At 34.9% G+C, this 17,812-nt stretch overlaps 1 protein-coding gene across 1 annotated transcript; it reads left to right on the top strand.

Moving 5' to 3' along the window:
• Positions 1-4,492: 4,492 nt before the first annotated feature.
• Positions 4,493-9,723, top strand: LOC113305355 (glutathione S-transferase 2-like; the record flags this gene model as incomplete). The annotated part of the gene is made up of 10 exons (XM_026554410.1): positions 4,493-4,544; positions 4,635-4,730; positions 4,826-4,882; positions 4,976-5,061; positions 5,182-5,253; positions 5,875-5,928; positions 6,024-6,099; positions 6,314-6,375; positions 6,592-6,741; positions 9,592-9,723. Coding segments are annotated over 10 exons (786 nt in total), but the record flags the coding sequence as incomplete, so codon positions are not given.
• Between the last annotated feature and the right edge of the window lie 8,089 nt (positions 9,724-17,812).

Consider the following 17,812-nt stretch of genomic DNA (forward strand, 5'->3'; position numbering starts at 1 on the left):
AATGTCCTCTTAATTAATCTCATAAATATGTATTTTTACATTAATAAATAACTTTAATCAAAATTAAATCAATAGAAATTAGTGGTTAGAAGTGGAAGAAGTAGTGGCTGGTAGAAGCAATGGTGGTGGAGGCGATAATATCAGTGGTGGTGGAAAAAATAATGCCGATTGGTGGTTTAATAATGGTGAATAGATGTAGACATTATTAGTTCTGTATATTTACAACACAAAAAACATTGTATCGTGAAAGATGTAGTTGGTCATCACGATCGAAAAAAACATATATCATATTTTGAGGAAGAGAAAATACCATTTAGAAAAAAAATGACCATAACCGCCGGATCGCCTAAACGGTACCCTGCTACCTTTACTACCCGGTTGTATAAATCATGATTCTAAAATATTGCAATACAACATAATATATAACAATAAAAAATATAAGGAATAAATTAATTAACGACCTAAGTTTGTTCAGCCAAAACTTTACTAATGATGTTTGTGATTCAAAATTAGAAGTATGACAAACGGCCAACGGAAGATAGGTGGCGGTTGTAGTGGAGAAATAAATGGTATTAGAATGGCTTTGTAGTGGTGGCGACGGTTGGTGAGTAGCAATAGGCTATGTTAATTTTGTGTCGCTACAAAATGAGTAACATTATAAATTAAAAGTTGTGGTTGATCGTCTTATTAGTAACATAAACTCGGTTAAAATACATGAAAGATCAAAAAAATAAAAAACCACAAAATGTCACGTTATATAATTAATACAAACAAACGGGCACAAATTAAAATCAATACACAAAAATTACTTATTATCGAGATGTGTCGTTATGGTAAGGGTTGTATCCTAGCTATGTATACTTTTTTGCCTATTTCTTTTTACTGTATTATAAAATGAAGCTTCGCTAAGTTAGCAAAGATAAAGATCAGTCATGATTTTTCCTCCCAATTGGTAAATTCACGGTTTCAGTCGACCCTATGAATACACGATTTAATTGAGAAAAATTCATTACATATTCTCATATTCCCATCTCAAAAGTCTAAATCAAAATGGAAACATTTGATCAACTGAAAATAACAAACCTACCTTCCATAAAACTGAACAATTTATTCTCTCGCTCACATTCGGTAGGATGAGTGGGTTTGAAAACTCTAGTTCCTTACTTTGGAGCAAACGAAATTAGAAATAAAGTTGGGAAAGGAGTAGATTGCGGAGAGGAAAAAACTCAAATCCAAGAGTATAGTTCTGAAACGCACATATGTGACCAGTTAAACTACTTTGAGCTAACAACATTTGAGAAAATCCTTTCTTTTTTACATTGTTTCATATTTTTGTGGTTTCTATCATTTTCTTAAACAAAGCATGGACAACTTAGCTCAGGTAAAGGACGGTGACGATTCAGTTTTAGAAAAGCTAAATATATGGCTGTAAAACGATCAGTTTAATTAACTTTCAATAATAAATGTTTCTTTAATTAATCAAATAAATATATTTTCATTAATATTGAACGTAATAAATTTATTTTATATTAAGTCAGTAGGCATTAATGGCGGCTGTGATGGTGGGCGGGGTGGTGGATCAGTGGTGGGGATAATGGTAGTGGGTGTTGGTGAGAATGGTGGAGTGATGACGTCAATGGTTATGGTGGTGGAAGAAGTAGTGGTAGTGAGATGAGAAAGGTGTCTCAACGTAGATAAATTATTTAGTTACCCTGGTTAATTTTTTTTATATTTTTTTATTTGATATTTAGTTTTTAAAAAACAGAGTTTAGACAACTTATGCAAGATAAAGGACGCTCTGGATTCATTCTTGAGCAAGCTAAATCTACAGCTGTAAAATAATCAGTTTAATTAACTTTCAATAATAAATGTTCTTTATGATAAATGTTTATTTAATTAATCAAATATATATATTTTCACTAATACAAAACATAATAAATTTATTTTATATTAAGTCAGTAAGCATTAACGGTGGTTGTGATGGAGGGCGGGGTGGTGGATCAGCGATGGGGATAATAGTGGTGGGTGTTGGTGAGAATGGTGGAGTGATGACGTTAATGGTTGTGGTGGTGGAAGAAGTAGTGGTAGTAGGATGAGAAAAGTGTCCTAAGGTAGATAAATTATTTAGTTACCCTTGGTTAATTATTTTTTTATTTGATATTAGTTTTTTTTTAAATCTTTTATTTTTTAAATTAAAATAAATATTAAAGGTCAGATTTTTCTAGGGAGAAGATAAATCAATAGTTGTGTTTTTAAGTTTTGTCGGGTCGGGGCAGGAAAGAAGATAAAACCTACAAATTTTTTTTATCATATACAAGGCTACACGCGAATCAACTGTAAATGATTTAGTTTCTCATATTTCTCTCTATTCCCATTTTTTGTCATGATTTCTGTTTTCTGTCATTTCTCCTCGACTTTATGTGATTATGCATGCGTGAGAAATAGTTCATGGTAATAGGTAAAGAGAGAAGATAAGTGGTTAAGAAACGAAATGAATCAAGAATTACAGATTATTAAACTTTAGGAAAATGAATAAACACAAATCTATATAAATTTGGAATAATTTATATCACCAAATGGAAAAAAGTAATTTCTGAAGCTAACAAATTTAGTGATTGATTTTGAAGTAATTTTGTGTTTTCGTTTTTGTTACATACTCCCTCCGTCCCCTATATATATAGGCGGAAAAGTGGAATTCTCTTAGAATATGAAATTTTTTGGTTTTTATAAATTTTCTTAGTTGTACCTGATTTACCCTCATCAATTCCCAATACATTTGTCTAGGAAATATGGAAAATATGAATATATTAAAAGTTTTTATCTCACTAAAGTATTTAAAAAATGTAATTATTTTTGGGAATCACTAAAGTCATTAACTAAATTTGTGAATATCATACTCTTTAATAAGGGTATATAGGGAAGAAATCACATTGGAAATAAATATCCGCCTATACATAGGGACTATAATTTTTTACTTCTCCGCCTTTATAATAGGGACGGAGGAAGTATTTAGCGAACGACCTTTGATGATATATTTATTTTCGAAGTAGGGACACTACTTTGTTTTGAAGAAGTTAATGAAGTAGTGTTCTACAATCCATAGGCCTATAGGATTTTCAGGAGTTTGTAAACGATTAACTATGTTTGTCCTAAAGGATTGTATGACTTGCAGACATAATATTAAAAGATTTGAGGCTAAGGATATGTTTATTAACCAACACCTCAAAAACATTTAAACTTGGATCGACTAGATCAATTTTTCACAAACAGTTATGATATATATGAAACGATGGATATATTTAAAATACAAATCCTTTCAACAGCACGGGTTAAACCCTAGAAACTTACATAATAAGACAGCACAAATTAAAACGATATATTGCGTTATTCAAAAAGTAACAAGGATCAAACAAATTAAAAACCCCACACATTTCAATTATTGTCGCCATAATTAAGCATCTCCGTAGTCCTTGCAGTAACTTTTTCACCCTACCTGTGCAATGGCAACTTCATTTTTCGATGAAGTAACCAGACAGATGAACATTTTCATCATGGCAACGGAAACCATAAACAGAAAAGCAGACCTCTACATCGTCCTCTCCAAACTCAATATCCAGAGAGCACATTTCTCTCTTACCGGGCCTTTCTAAAATGCATAGGACTGTTGGAGTTTTTTGACCTCGAACACTGCACTCTACAAGAAGCCTAGCTTTAGATGAATAAGGACTACGCCCAAAACAAGCCTGCAGTAAAAAAAATAAAAAAACTCAATCGATCATTTAGGTAGGGTATATAGTGTTAACTTCTAACCATTATTACGCAGCAACATATATATATATATATATATATATTTTTTGTGAACATCATCTGTCTTGATATTTGAATACAACCCTGTGTAACGCGTCATCTTCCTTTTCCTCTGATAAACTTGTGAGTGACACTGCATCTGCTTTCATTTAACTCAATACCTGATCATGAGAAGTTAGCATGGAAAAACATCAATTCAATTAATTCAACTTCATACAAAAACTGAAAAAGATGTGAAAAACTGAATAAAATCTTACCCCAAAAAGTCATTTTTGTTAATGGGTTTAGAAGATGATTCAATGGTTGAGTGCTAAAACTCTTCTACTATTTATATAGAGCTATTCGTGCTTCCTATTAATGGCCATGAGTATAGACCAAAAACTTACTTCACCTTCCAAATTGTAATTTAATGCAAGGTCATAAATAAAGTTTTTCCATATTCCCAAACCAAAGCAAGGCCAGTTTCAAATTCTAATTTATGGGCAAAAGAAAAAAAACGACACTATCCCGTGCTAACTGCTGACGTTTGGTTATAGAGAATTGTTGTTTGCATCTGTGTCGTGTTATGTTTTTTTTATTTTTTATTAAAAATCAGTCTATGTGGTTTGGTACACCCACCCTAACTCAAAGTTAAATGATACAGTACTGTACTAGTCAAAAGTTCACTGTTTCTTGATTTTGTAACACCATTATTCAAGCTCATCATGGACCCAAATTTACAGGTCCAAAATTTCCAAGTTCTGTCATATAATTTGACTTCTTATTGTTTACTTTATGCTCCTCAATCTATTTTAGGAGCTAATTATTTCTATTTCAATTTTGTGCAGGAAGTATCATCATCTGCACCAGAAAAAAACTCATCTTGTATTCCTGCTGGGGGAGTTCTTGTTCATGGCGGGTTAGATTCGCTCTACACTTAAAAGGTTAGATCCAATTTACTAAATTTGGTCTGGATATAAATTTGATGTAAATTTGGAAGTAGAAGTATTAACTGGGTGATTTCAATATTTACTCTCAGAGCTTCCTTATGAGTACAGAGCAGTTGATCTTAAGAAAGGAGAGCAATTTAGTTCAGGTTAATTCAACATCAGTTAAGTAATTAATAATCACAAGTTAGAATTAATATTAATTAATCATATGCCATACACGTGTTGTACTGAATTTGCAGAGTTTGATCGGTTAAATCCACTTCATTTCGTTCCGGTCATGGTGCACGGCGATCTGGTGATTACAGATTCATTTGCAATCTTAATGGTTAGTGATTATCGTTACAGTCTGACTATAAGAGATCATGGGTTCAAATCCCACCGCTAGCGATAAGATATATTTGAACAAGCTTCTTACTAGATTGTTGTTGTTGTGATGGGCTCACAGTATTTGGAAGAAAAGTATCCCCAAAATGCACTCTTGCCAAATGATCTAAAGCGCAAGGCTATTAATTTTCAGGTAGGTTGGAATGGTGTAATTGCACTGTCTAGACTTCAATTGATGACGGTACTTGACTTGCATAATATTTCTGTTTGTTATAGTTTGGGGTTTTTCGAAGAAAAAAATTCTTGTAATATGCAGCATATTTAGAGTTTCTAATGCGTCTTACCCGTACGAATACGTGAAAAATATTATTAGGCATTCTTGGATGAATTTCTACGTATCATGGGAGCAGTGGGCTTTAAATAGAATCCCTTCCTTTTTGTACACAGCTAGCACCACTTTTTGAGACAGTAAAAAATCCTCAACGAGGACTGCACTTTGCGGGAGTTATATCTTCTCGCAAAGATTACAATCTTCACCAAATATTGAGTTGAATTCAGAATTCTACTCATATTAGACTATTGGAGAAAGACTGAATTTTCCCTTAGCATGATGACAAATGGAAAGTAGTTTATCTTCGCAGCGGCTCATAACTGTAAAGTCTAGTCATCTGCGTATCAGAGTATATGAGTGTCTCTTACAGAACACATAGCCAAAGTTATTTGTGTCCGTTACAATTTTTTGACTTTCATATATGCCAAAGCTGATGAGGTTAACTTAACTGAAGTTATTTGAACTTAGAGTTTTATGTTACAGGCAGTAAGTATTGTCAGCTCCAGTATTCAACCTCTGCAGATGATGCGAGTGGTGGTAAGCCTCTATTACCACTTCATATCCACTCATTTGGTCCTTTATCACTTACAGAACTAGTCTGTGAAAATTGTTCTTCTCTCTTATTTCTGCAGCTGACCATTGAGGAAAAGGCTGGTCCAGGAGAAGGACTATCATGGGCTCAACAACACATAGAAAAAGGCTTTATAGGTATATATATTTTTCCCTGTTCTGCATTTCCGTTACCAATTTAGCTGTGGCTGATTAGGAGCTTAAACCTAAATATGCCGTGGTGTTACCATTTGGTTGTGGCCAATGGGGAGCTTAAACCTAAATACGTCGTGGTAAAAGAATTATCAGTAGAATTTTACTCGATCTTTTACAAATCTGATTTGTCTTCTCAAAACTTACACTTTATATACAGCTCTAGAGCAGTTGTTGAAGGGTATCTCTGGCAGATACGCTATTGGAGATGAAGTACATATGGTTTGCCACCTCTCCCCCTATTAAGTACTTTATGACAAAATGGATCATAATATTGTCACTTAACTAAGGGAATTAGGATACCCTATTTAATTTCAATTCTCTCTTGTTACTGCACTATGCTTTGCCTCAAGGGTAATGAAATTGGTAATCCCTTTAGTTTTTAACTAAGTATACTACTTCGTTTGACGAACGACTAAGAAATCTGTGTATGTGCAGGCTGATGTTTTTTTAGCTCCACAAATTGGTAATGCTATGAACAGGTTCAAAGTTAATATGGTGAAATTTCCTACTTTGAGTAAGATGTACGAATCGTGCAAAGTTCTACCAGCATTTCAAGCTTGTTTGCCAGAACGCCAACCAGATGCTGTAAGTATCTAGGCTTTGTTGTATTTGATTGTTGTTGTAAAAGTTTCCTATATGGACCTGCAATAGGTGCTTATATTCTGCCAGTAAAACCTGTAAGCGTCTCGTTTTGAAACTTCTTTACAGTTGTTGTAGTTGTCGGAAAAGATCAGTTTCAATTCTGAAGGTGTGTTTATCCTTTCTGGTATACATATTGTTTCTGTAAGCATCAGAATATATCGGTCCATGAGTCATTATTACTGCTATTCAATACATCGCACCTCAAGTTGAGCTTTTCTAGTTCACAAATTCGTCGGATAACTAAAGAAGTGGTTCATGATAGCCAACGTCAAGTTTTTAAAAGAAATTTGCGTGAAAAATAATCATAAAGACCTGATTCAGACATGAAATTTGAGTGAGTAGCATCATGAAATTCAAGTTCTAATTGATCCCAAATATCATATAAACACTTCGGTTATTGTCAGGGACGGAGGGAAATGGGGACAAATGGGGTCCCCACCCCCCACTTGATTTTTGAAATTGCTTTGGTGTAGGCTTATCATTTTTGTAATTTACGGATCTTGCGGGGGCAAATATGCTAAATAGAGTTGAGTTTTCATTTTTAATGGGATCAATGCTGTAAAACTAATATCAAATTAATAAAAATACATCAAATGTATGATTTAAAAATAAAAATTCATCTAAATTTCTATGTTTATTGTATTAAATTATTTTGTGACTTCATTTTCACTTAGTAAAAACTAAAAAGTAAATAAAATTGTCAAAAAATAATCATGCGGCCTTCGACCGCTTACTCGCACATAAATTTACTATATGAATTCGTTCCCATTTGAGAAAATGTCTGGCTATTACTGGTTATTGTTTTATTCCAAAAAGAAAAACAAGAAGAAATTATTGTTTTAAAAGAAGAAGTCATTTTGTTTCTTTATACATATATATAAAGTGTGCATAGTTGAAATTGAGATGCCCGAGTAAACTGCTACATCTATAGTGGGTTTTTTATCAGCATCCATCGCTAGTGACTTCCTTACAAAAGTTGGGAACCTCAGTTAAGTTATAGAGGAATTTTTTCACCCAAGAATTAAGAACGAGAAGTTCTTCATTGCTTAGAATAGCGGAGTATCCAGCGTGCTTAAATGAGTTTAAAAGAGCTCTCGATTTCTCTTTTAAGCATTGATTGTTTCCAAGTTTTAAACATGTTTGGTATTTCATCCGAAGCGTTCCACTAGTGGCTAATTTCTTATGACCATCACATTTTGAAACACTTCAAATTTGCAATGCTAATTTCCTCTGATTCTGTTGTTATTGGGATACTTTTGGGCATCAGCCTCGTTGGATAAGAGCCATAATTGCCATCTCCTTTGACACCTTTACTAGCAGTGATCAAGAGGGGTAGACCGTTCCACTAGTGGCTAGAACTGACAGTTCTTGCATAATTCGACACGGTAGATCCGTGGTTAGTAGAGCCGACATGGTTTCCATCCAGGACGATTAGTCAATAAGATGTTCAGTTTTTTGGTTAAATAGGCCTTAGATTTGAATTCCCGAGAGTATAAGACGAGTAAAATGTTGAGTTAGGTGTCTACTGTCAAAAGATTCTTTAGATACTTTACCCAAACATTTTTTTTAGAAGTACCCTCCTCTTTTTCTATTTTACTGTCTCTTATTTCCATGGGATCGTTTCCATTGTATTCTCGAGTGTTAGATCAGAGATTTTTGTTTTATGGTAATGTGTTTGACTTGATTCATGCTGCGAATGGGTTCCGCGACGGAGGTAACTGGAGAAATTAGAATTATTGATGGTTGATTTAGGGGCGTAAATTGGGCCGGGCCGGGCAGCCCGGCCTAATTATTAAATGGACGATACAGGATGGGCCGAAACATCTCTTAACGATGAAACTAAAAGGGTCGGGCGGACAGGGTTATTTATCTACAGTTAAAACACATGGCCTGCCCAAGCCTGTTTTGTAATTTGGACTCGGGCGGGTAGGGGCGGGAGGGCCTTGAATATTACAAATATATATTGATAAAAATAAAAAGAAAGTAGTGTAATAATACACCAGTTTTACTTAAAATTAATAATCAAATACGAGATTGAGATGGGAACAAGATAAACCAAACTTCCTATAAAATTTTCCTGAATTGAATCATTAGAAAAGGAAACTACGTTAGATTTTGCTCAATATTTTCTCTATATGATTCCTACGGAGTAAAAGTTAAGAAATATATATGAGGATTGACTGTATTAAGTATATGTACCCAAGTATATTATAGGATAAAAAAAATGAGAATAGTCACTTAGGCTAGGAAAATGGATAACATTGGCGGGCTAATAGGGGCGGGTAACATTGACCGTCTAATAGGGAGGGTATTGGGTCGGGCAAGAAAAATTGACTTGTGGCATGTGCCCGCCCTCTTATCCAAATGGGCTAGGTCGGACCATCCCGCAATGGGTTACGGGCACCCATGGGTTGTCATGGGACACGGCGGACAATACTGGGCCTTGGGCTGCCGGGAAAAATTTACACCCCTAGGTTGATTTAGATCGGATTTTGAAACCTAATGATGGTTTGTTTTGGTTGGATAATTTCTGAAGTCTTAAGACAAGCAGTGTTTTAGTTCTAACATTGAATTTGGTTGGGGTTTTAATGATGGTGATAGTGATGATGGTGGTAGTGGTGATGAAATTAGAGTTTTGTTTTAGTTCTCCTTCGAGCTTCTCTTGTACTCTTTTTCTTCTTAAAATTGACCTGGATTTGGTTGAACTTCTCTTTGAACGATGATACTTTTAAGTGTTCATGAATGTTGAATGATTACAGAGATGGGTTTGTTATGGAATTTGATTATGTGCAGGGAAGGAGAATATTGGTGTTTAAAATCATCAACAAGTTCATGTGTAAATCATTTGCGGAATGCAGTGAAGGTGTTTGTTAAAAGGACGGGATGACTTTGGCAGAGTTTATTACATTGTTAATCGGCAATTTGTACCCCCAGTAGGTCTGTCAAATGAAGGAAGATTGAATCCCCATGTAGATTTACAAGATTGTTGTAGTTTGCAGAGTGGCTTGGTATTTTACCCATTAGTCCAAAGAGAATGCTCGCTCAAGAACAACACGAATCTTCAACAAACAACAAAGGATATGAAGCAAAAATAATCTCGCAGAGAGAGGCACTCCACGTCAACAACAACATCTTCAAAGTCACACTAAGACATCGTCTCGACAATCCAACACGATCCAAGCTACTCCATTTCCATGCATCTCGCGCAAGAACAACATCAAGAAGAATTTTCTCTTAAGATCACTCTTCAAGCAATCTCAAAAGAAAAGAGACAAAATGCAGGGGCGAAATATCGCACAAGGCAAAGAACAGTTACGCGATGAAGATAATACGAAGACCAACTTCATTATGGAAGCACGAAGACCAAGTGATAGTGCGACAATTAGGGATGGCCTGGCGAGTAAGACAAATAGAGTCTGAATATAGTAGTACAACATGTGAGTCTTGGTTGTCTCCTATCGTGAATACCATCTATTTAAGGAGCTAGAAGGAATTGTAATAGGAGAGATCAATTTTAGAAAGAGATAACTTGAGAGAAATTGGAGAGAGAGATCACACAAAATATCTCCTACTTCTTCTTCTTTCATCCACCACCACCACCATTTAGATCTATAGCTCAAACACAAAACCCTTAATGGATTCTCATGTAATATCAATGTAATTTCATGCTAATAGTGAAGAACCATGGATATAGATCGTATTGATCGAACCATGTCAAAACTCTTGTGTCTCTTTACAATTCTAGCACTTTTACTTTCAATTTCATATTCAATAGGGTGAGATCTACTTAGTATCTCGACGGGTGTGGTTGTGGGATTTCTCGCAACTACAAGATAAGTAGGGTTTAGAGCCTCTGCTTCACCAACAAGAACAGACAACGACGGTGGTGGTATATTGCCAACAATAAAGCCAAACAGATTTATGGTAATCAAGATGGACTATATCTGGTTTTTCCGTACCAAGTAGTTGGTTTCATTCAGTTTCTCAGATACAAGATTCCCAATACTATTAAACGGTGAAGAAATCAAACTCAGAGGTAGGTGTGGGTGTAGGTGAAGGTGGAGTTGGAGTTCCAATAGCGGCTTCAGGGTTATCAAATATCAAGTGGTGTAGCCATTTAAGAAGATGTAAGAAAAGAAAAAGTTGAAATAAGAGGTATTAATGATGACGGCTCAAGAGTTAATGACACAAATCCTAAGAAATCGTTTAATGATTTCCTTCTGATACCATAATGGAACAGAGATATTAATGATGTAAGTAAGTGATATCAATGTTGACTGATGATTCAGCAGAGATATTGATGAACAATTATTATAGACAGAGTTACTGATAATGATAAGTAATATTCATTCAGCCTTATACAGCAGTTATTAGAAAGAAATATGATTAGAAAGCATGACAAATTCTAAAGGAATAATTGGTACCGATTACACCTTCCCAGTTATAGGCATTAAACATCTCCCAACCCTTCACTGTTGCAATTTCATTTTACGATGAAGTAACCATACATATGGACACTGTCATCAATTAATTCGGAACCAAAGCGTCCAAAACCATAGGAGTAAAGCTGACCTCCTCATCGTCCACTCCAAACTCAATATCCAGAGAGCACATTTCTCTCATACCGGGCCTTTCTAAAATGCATAAAACTGTTGGAGTTGTTGGAAAACATTTAATAAAAATTATAATTTATGGTTTTCTTTTATGAATGAAACTTATTAGTCCCATATTGTGGAGTTTCCAAGTTTTAGTAGTTTTAAGAAACTATATAAATCTTTTAGTCCAACATCGAGGAGTTTTTCTTCTTAAGTTATATTTGTCAATTATATAAACAAACTCACTACTTTTGTGAAATCTATGGGAAAGAGGTTGCTCTATATTTAGAGGGACCTTTAAGGGAAAAAAAAATTATATTGTTTTCTAAGTGTTCGAAATTTTCCTTTATGGTTTTTTCGGAGTTGTCAAGCTAAAGTTGAGCATCTACTACATATGCTAGTAGTAGGTGTAGTAGGGTGTTTTATCCTGGAGATATCCGTCCCGTAAGGGCTATAGCATCACTCTTGAGTGTATCCGGACGCTAATGTCTTAAGGGAAACGTGTTGAACACGTGACTCACTCTGTTTTTTCAAAGTTTTGCCTTGTTGCTGTTGCGGAGATATGGGGAGCTCGTCCGTTTCATCAAATCGATCACTTCCATTATAAAGGAGCTCAGTATCAATAACTTTTGCTTATTTGATTTTTTCTTGTTTTTGAATATTGCACCCAACAATCTTAAGACATTAAAATTTGCAATAATCGAAAATGGTTGGTTGGTTGGTTTGTGAATCATGGATGTTAATTGTGGAGTGAAAAAAAAAAAAAGAATTTTTGGTCAGCTGTAGAGTTTCGAGTTTATCTCTTAATCTAGAAGGAATTTCGATGAACCCTTTTTACACAACGTAGTAGACATCCTGATAGTTACCCACGTAAAATTTCAGAATTTTTGGAGTTGTAAAAGTATTTTTTTGATATTATACAAAACATAGAAACGTTCCTGAAAAATTCTGACGGGCAGAATTTTGTTGTTAACTAAAGTAGTTTTTATGGGGTAACCATGAGTTTTTTGATATGGTGGTTCAAACGAAGTTTATAAATCTAGATATTATCTTCAAAACTCATATTTTATCTGAACTAAGGTTTGTGAGATGTGGTGTATTAGGTGATTGGGAAATTACTCCGTGGTCAGAGTATAAACGAAGTTTGTGACATGAAATTGAAAAGGAACATGGCTACCAGGCGCATGTGGATGAACACAAGTCTTCCAAAGCTAAAAAAGGAGAGAACATCAAACACAATTCTAAGCGTAGTCTTCATAAGAAAGGTATGTTTCGTAAAACTGAATCCGACATTACTTTAATTAAGGGTGATTGTTATGTTTGTAAAATTCCTGTCCATACGGCAGTAAAGTGTAGACAACATAAAACCTTAATAAGTATAAAGTTAATGCTAATTTAGTTGAAACAAATTATAACGAGTTCATTGACATGATGTCGGAAGTTATTTTAATAACCAATGTGAAAGACTGGTGGGTGGACTCTGGAGCCACTAAGTATGTTTGTTGAAACAGAGACCTGTTCACCTCTTATCAGAGGATAAGGGATGTCAAGAAACTCTATATGAGTAACTCATCTACGACAGAGGTTGCATAAAATGGAAAGGTCGAGCATAAGCTCATATCTGTAATATTCTCACACTGAATGAAGTTTTCATGTTCCGAGCATATGAAAGAATCTTGTATCTTGTTCTCTTGAAGATGGTAAAAGATTGAAGATCTTAATTAAATGTGGAAAACTTGTTATAACTAAGGGCATTGATCTTTTAGGCAACGGTTATAGGACTTAGGGTCTATATAAGTTTAAAGGAAAATCTGATGAAGTGAACATAGTTGATTCTTGTGCTTTCTTTTGTGTGTCTTTAAATGTTTTGCATGGTAGACTTGGAACCGTAAAATTATAAGTCAATGCATAAACTGCCTAGCATAGGCTACGTACCCAAATTTAGTTTGGATCTTGAACACAAAAATGAAATGAATATGTTATAAAATCTTTTAGCACAAATGTTCAGAGTAATTCTAAGCCCTTAGAATTAATTCAGTTAGGCCTAGTTGACATGAGTTCAACCCAAAACCACTATGGTAAAAGATGGTTTATAACTTTCATGGATGATTGTACGAGGTACTATCTTGTATACTTTCTTAGGGATAAGGATGATGTCTTAGAAGCCTTAAGATGTATAAACTTGAAGTTCAAAACCAATTAGAATCCTTGAACATAACAACCGTATCCTTAAGAAGATGATATTTGCCATGTTGATTAGTTCAGAGGATTACCTGCGGCCTTGTGGGGGGAGGCAGTCCTCTTAACTAGTATATACTGAATATAGTACCCTTAAGGATCATGAAACTCCATAGGATTTATGGAAAGATAGATGACCTTCTTATGAATGCGTCAAAGTGTGGGAGTGTTTGACTAAGATTGTCATTCCTTTTCCTAAAAGAACTAGATAGAAACCAAAAATGTTGATTGTGTCTTCATATAGGGTATGCTGAGTATACTTCTACATATAGATTTTTGGTTGTGTGTTCTGATTTTTCATACTTTGGTGTGATTTTTCTGACTTTGTTGTGAATACTATTACATAATCTAGGGATGCTTAGTTCCTTGAACATGTTTATTCTTAAACCTGTACCTCGTTAGAGATGTGTTGTTGATCCCCTAGATTTATTTTCAAATAGTCAGAACTTATCTTAAAGGAAGATGAAGTTAAGGTTGAGCCTAAGAGAAGTAAACCAATTAGACTTGAGACTTCTTATGAAGTCGATTTCATAACATGCCTAGCTTAGTCTAAGCCCTGGACTTGTAAAGAATCCTTGATATCTACTGAAACCCCATTCTGGTAAGAAGCTTCATTTAGTGAAATGGACTTAGTCCGTCGGAACCTGACTTGGGAGGTTTCTAGTTTACCTCCAGAGAGTAAGACCATGAGATGTAAATGAGTCTTTAAGAGGAAAAATTAGGTATATGGAACTGTGGAAAAATATTAGGCTAAGTTGGTAGCTAAAGGATATAAACTAAAAGAAGGTGTATATTTCCTTGATTCTTATTCATATGTGACGAGATTTACTTCCGTTGAGATGCTAATTGTTATTGTTGTCATAAACAAATTAGAGATACATCAGATAGATGTTAAGATAGCTTTTCTAAAATTGTGAATTAGATAAAGAAATATACATAGACCAACCTGAGGACTTTGTAGTGAAAGTTTATGATGACAAAGTTTGTAATTTGAACAAAATTTTGTATGGTTTATAAAATAAGCACGTATACAGTGATATGGAAAATTTGATCATGTGATAATGTGTAGTGGATTTAAGTTAATGAATCTGATAAGTATATTTACAAGTAACTTGTTAAAGGATGCTTGTGTGGTTGTATGCTTGTATGTTGATGATATGCTTATACTTGATACAAACATAGATGTGATTAATTCCACTAAAAACATGCGCTGAATGAGAACGTTGACTTGAAAGACTTAGGCTGAGGATTAGAAAATAATCTAACATATGTAGTCTTAGTCATTCTCATTATGTTGAATTTGTGCTTAAGAGATACAATCAGTGTGATTGTAAGCCTGCTTGTACTCCGTACGATTATTCTTGTAGACTCAAGGAAAAAAGGGTAATGGAGTATCTTAACTTGAATACTCAAGAGTTATAGGATGTCTGATGAATTTAATGAACTGTAAGAGTCCAGACATTGCCTATATTGTGAGTAAGTTAAGTAGATATAATTGTAGTCCAGATCAATAGCATTCAGATGCACTGAGTAGAGTATTATGGTACCTAAAATACTTTATTACCTTTTATTTGATTTATGAAAGGTATCTTGCTGTCCTTGAAGGACTTTGTGATGTAAACTGGATAGTTGACTCAGAGGAGTCTAAGTCTACGAGTGGATATGTTTCACTCTAGCATGAGGGTTTGTTTTTTGAAGATTTACAAACAAACATATATTGCTCAATTCATTATGGAATCTGAGAGTATTGAGTTAGATAAAGCACGAGAGGGGGCCGAGTGCCTAAGATGCTTTTTAGAAGACATTCCTCTCTGGCATAGGCCTGTGCCAGCTATATCTATACATTGTGTTAGCCAAGTTATAATAGCTAAAGATGAAAATAACTAATCTCAATCGGCGTTATTTCCATTGATTGGATAAAGTCCAAGGAGAATATCGCGCAATCTTTGACGAAAGGTTTATCCCAAGAGATAGGTAGAAATGCATCGAGGGGAAGGGGCTTAAGCTCATAAATTAAACTTTCCATGAAGGATACTCAACCTTGCTGACTGGAGATCCCAAGATCAAGGTTTCGAATGAGACAACTAATTTGTGGTGGGTAAAGGTAAACACTATCTGAGAATTTTATTCTCTGCCCCTTCCATATGGTGTAGACGTGATAGTGTGACTGCATGTGAAGGATGACTTTTAAGAAGTCTTAATGAGTTCTATAGTTTAAATTTAAGATTGAAGTGGGGTGTATCAGTAACACTCTTTATGGAAACTCACCTATATGAATGAGGAAGTGGGCCGCTTCCTATGAGAATATGAGCTTTGATTCTCTAGAGCATTCTGAGAAACAGGATATGTCCAGGGACAAAATGGACAAAACGGCACGAGCTTGGCAGCAACCTTGGAGATATCACCCGTGGTTGTTATCGCGAATTACATCAAATGCTAGCATTTCAAGACATAGTTCACTGTCTCTAGCAAGTAATTCCGGTAATATCTCACTAAGCAAAGGTTCAAGACCTCTTGGACACCTCTGCCTAAAATGGTATTTCCTGCGTTTTTTATGTGATTTTCTTTTGATGGTTTTGGTATTACTGGAACTTAGGACATAAAGGTCACTAAGGGTTCACTAGTTCATGCTTTTTCACTTTGGTGAAAGATACCTATAGTCTCACCATGTGAGAACTAAAGATGAAAGCTCTCAATACTATTGTGATTTGTGCAATCCATAGTATGACCCTGGGGTCAACACACTTTTGTGTGAGGGAGAGGACGTAGAAATGACTAGTATGATTTCAACACTTGCACGATCAGTCTGTTTGGATAGTGAGATTGGGATGTTGATTTACCAAGATCTATCTGTGTTTTCATGTTTTATTGAGTTTTCATTCATGCGGGGGATTGTTGGAAAACGTTTAATAAAAATATAATTTATTGTTTTCTTTTGTGAATGAAACTCATTAGTCCCACATTGTGGAGTTTCCAATTTTAGTAGTTTTAAGAAACTATATAAACCTTTTAGTCCCACATCGGAGAGTTTTTCTTCTTAAGTTGTATTTGTCAATTATATAAACAAATTCACTACTTTTGTAAAATCTATGGGAAAGGGGTTGCTCTATATTTAGAGGGACCCTTAAGGGAAAAACATTTTATATTGTTTCTCAAGTGTTCGAAATTTTCCTTTATGGTTTTTTCGGAGTTGCCAAGCTCAAGTTGAGCATCTACTACATACGCTAGTAGTAGGTGTAGTAGGGTGTTTTATCCTGGAAATATCCGTCCTGTGAGGGCTATATCATCACTCTTGAGTGTAGCCGGGGGCTAATGTCTTAAAGGCAACGTGTTGAACACGTGACTCACTCGGTTTTTTCAAAGTTTTGCGTTGTTGCTGTTGCGGAGATATGAGGAGCTCGTCCGTGTCATCAAATCGATCACTTCCATTATAAAAGAGCTAAGTATCAATAACTTTTGCTTATTTGATTTTTCCTTGTTTTTAATTATTGCACCCCAACAGTTTGCATTCTATAAAAAACCTAGCTTGACATGATGAATAAGTATTGCGTCCAATACAAGCCTGCAATAAAAGAGATACTTTAATTAATTATAGAGGATATATAAATCTAACTTCTAGACATATTTATGCAGCAAGTATATTTATACCGGGAACATATATCTTTGAATACAAACCTGTGTAACGTGTAATCTTCCTTTTCCTCTGATAAACTTGTGAGTCACAACGGGTCTTTTTTTATTTAACTCTATCGCTGAACATGAGAAGATAGCATGGAAAAACCAGAATTCGATTAATTCAACTCAAAATCCAAAATTTAAAATGAAATAAGATGCGAGGAACAATAACAATACAGTAACACTCTAAGCTTACCCCAAAAAGTCATTCTTGTAAGAGGATCTAGCTAATTTGTGACAAGAAAATCCAATGGCTCAGTGCTAAAACCCTTGGTGTGGAACTGACGAGGACGATTGATGCTCCCTCCCTCTGTGAACAAGCTTCTAGTGCTCCTCCTAGTTTATATAGAGTTGTTATTCGTGCTACCTACAGTGCCATAACTAATGTCTCAGTACCATGTTATGGGCTACCCCGTAAGAGAAAGCAAAACGACACATCCTATAATGCTGACGCTTAGTTATTGACAAGTACATTGTTTGTATCTGTGTCGTGTTATCTTATTATT

Source organism: Papaver somniferum, chromosome 8 (assembly GCF_003573695.1).
Source record: "Papaver somniferum cultivar HN1 chromosome 8, ASM357369v1, whole genome shotgun sequence".
Taxonomy (NCBI): Eukaryota; Viridiplantae; Streptophyta; class Magnoliopsida; order Ranunculales; family Papaveraceae; genus Papaver; species Papaver somniferum.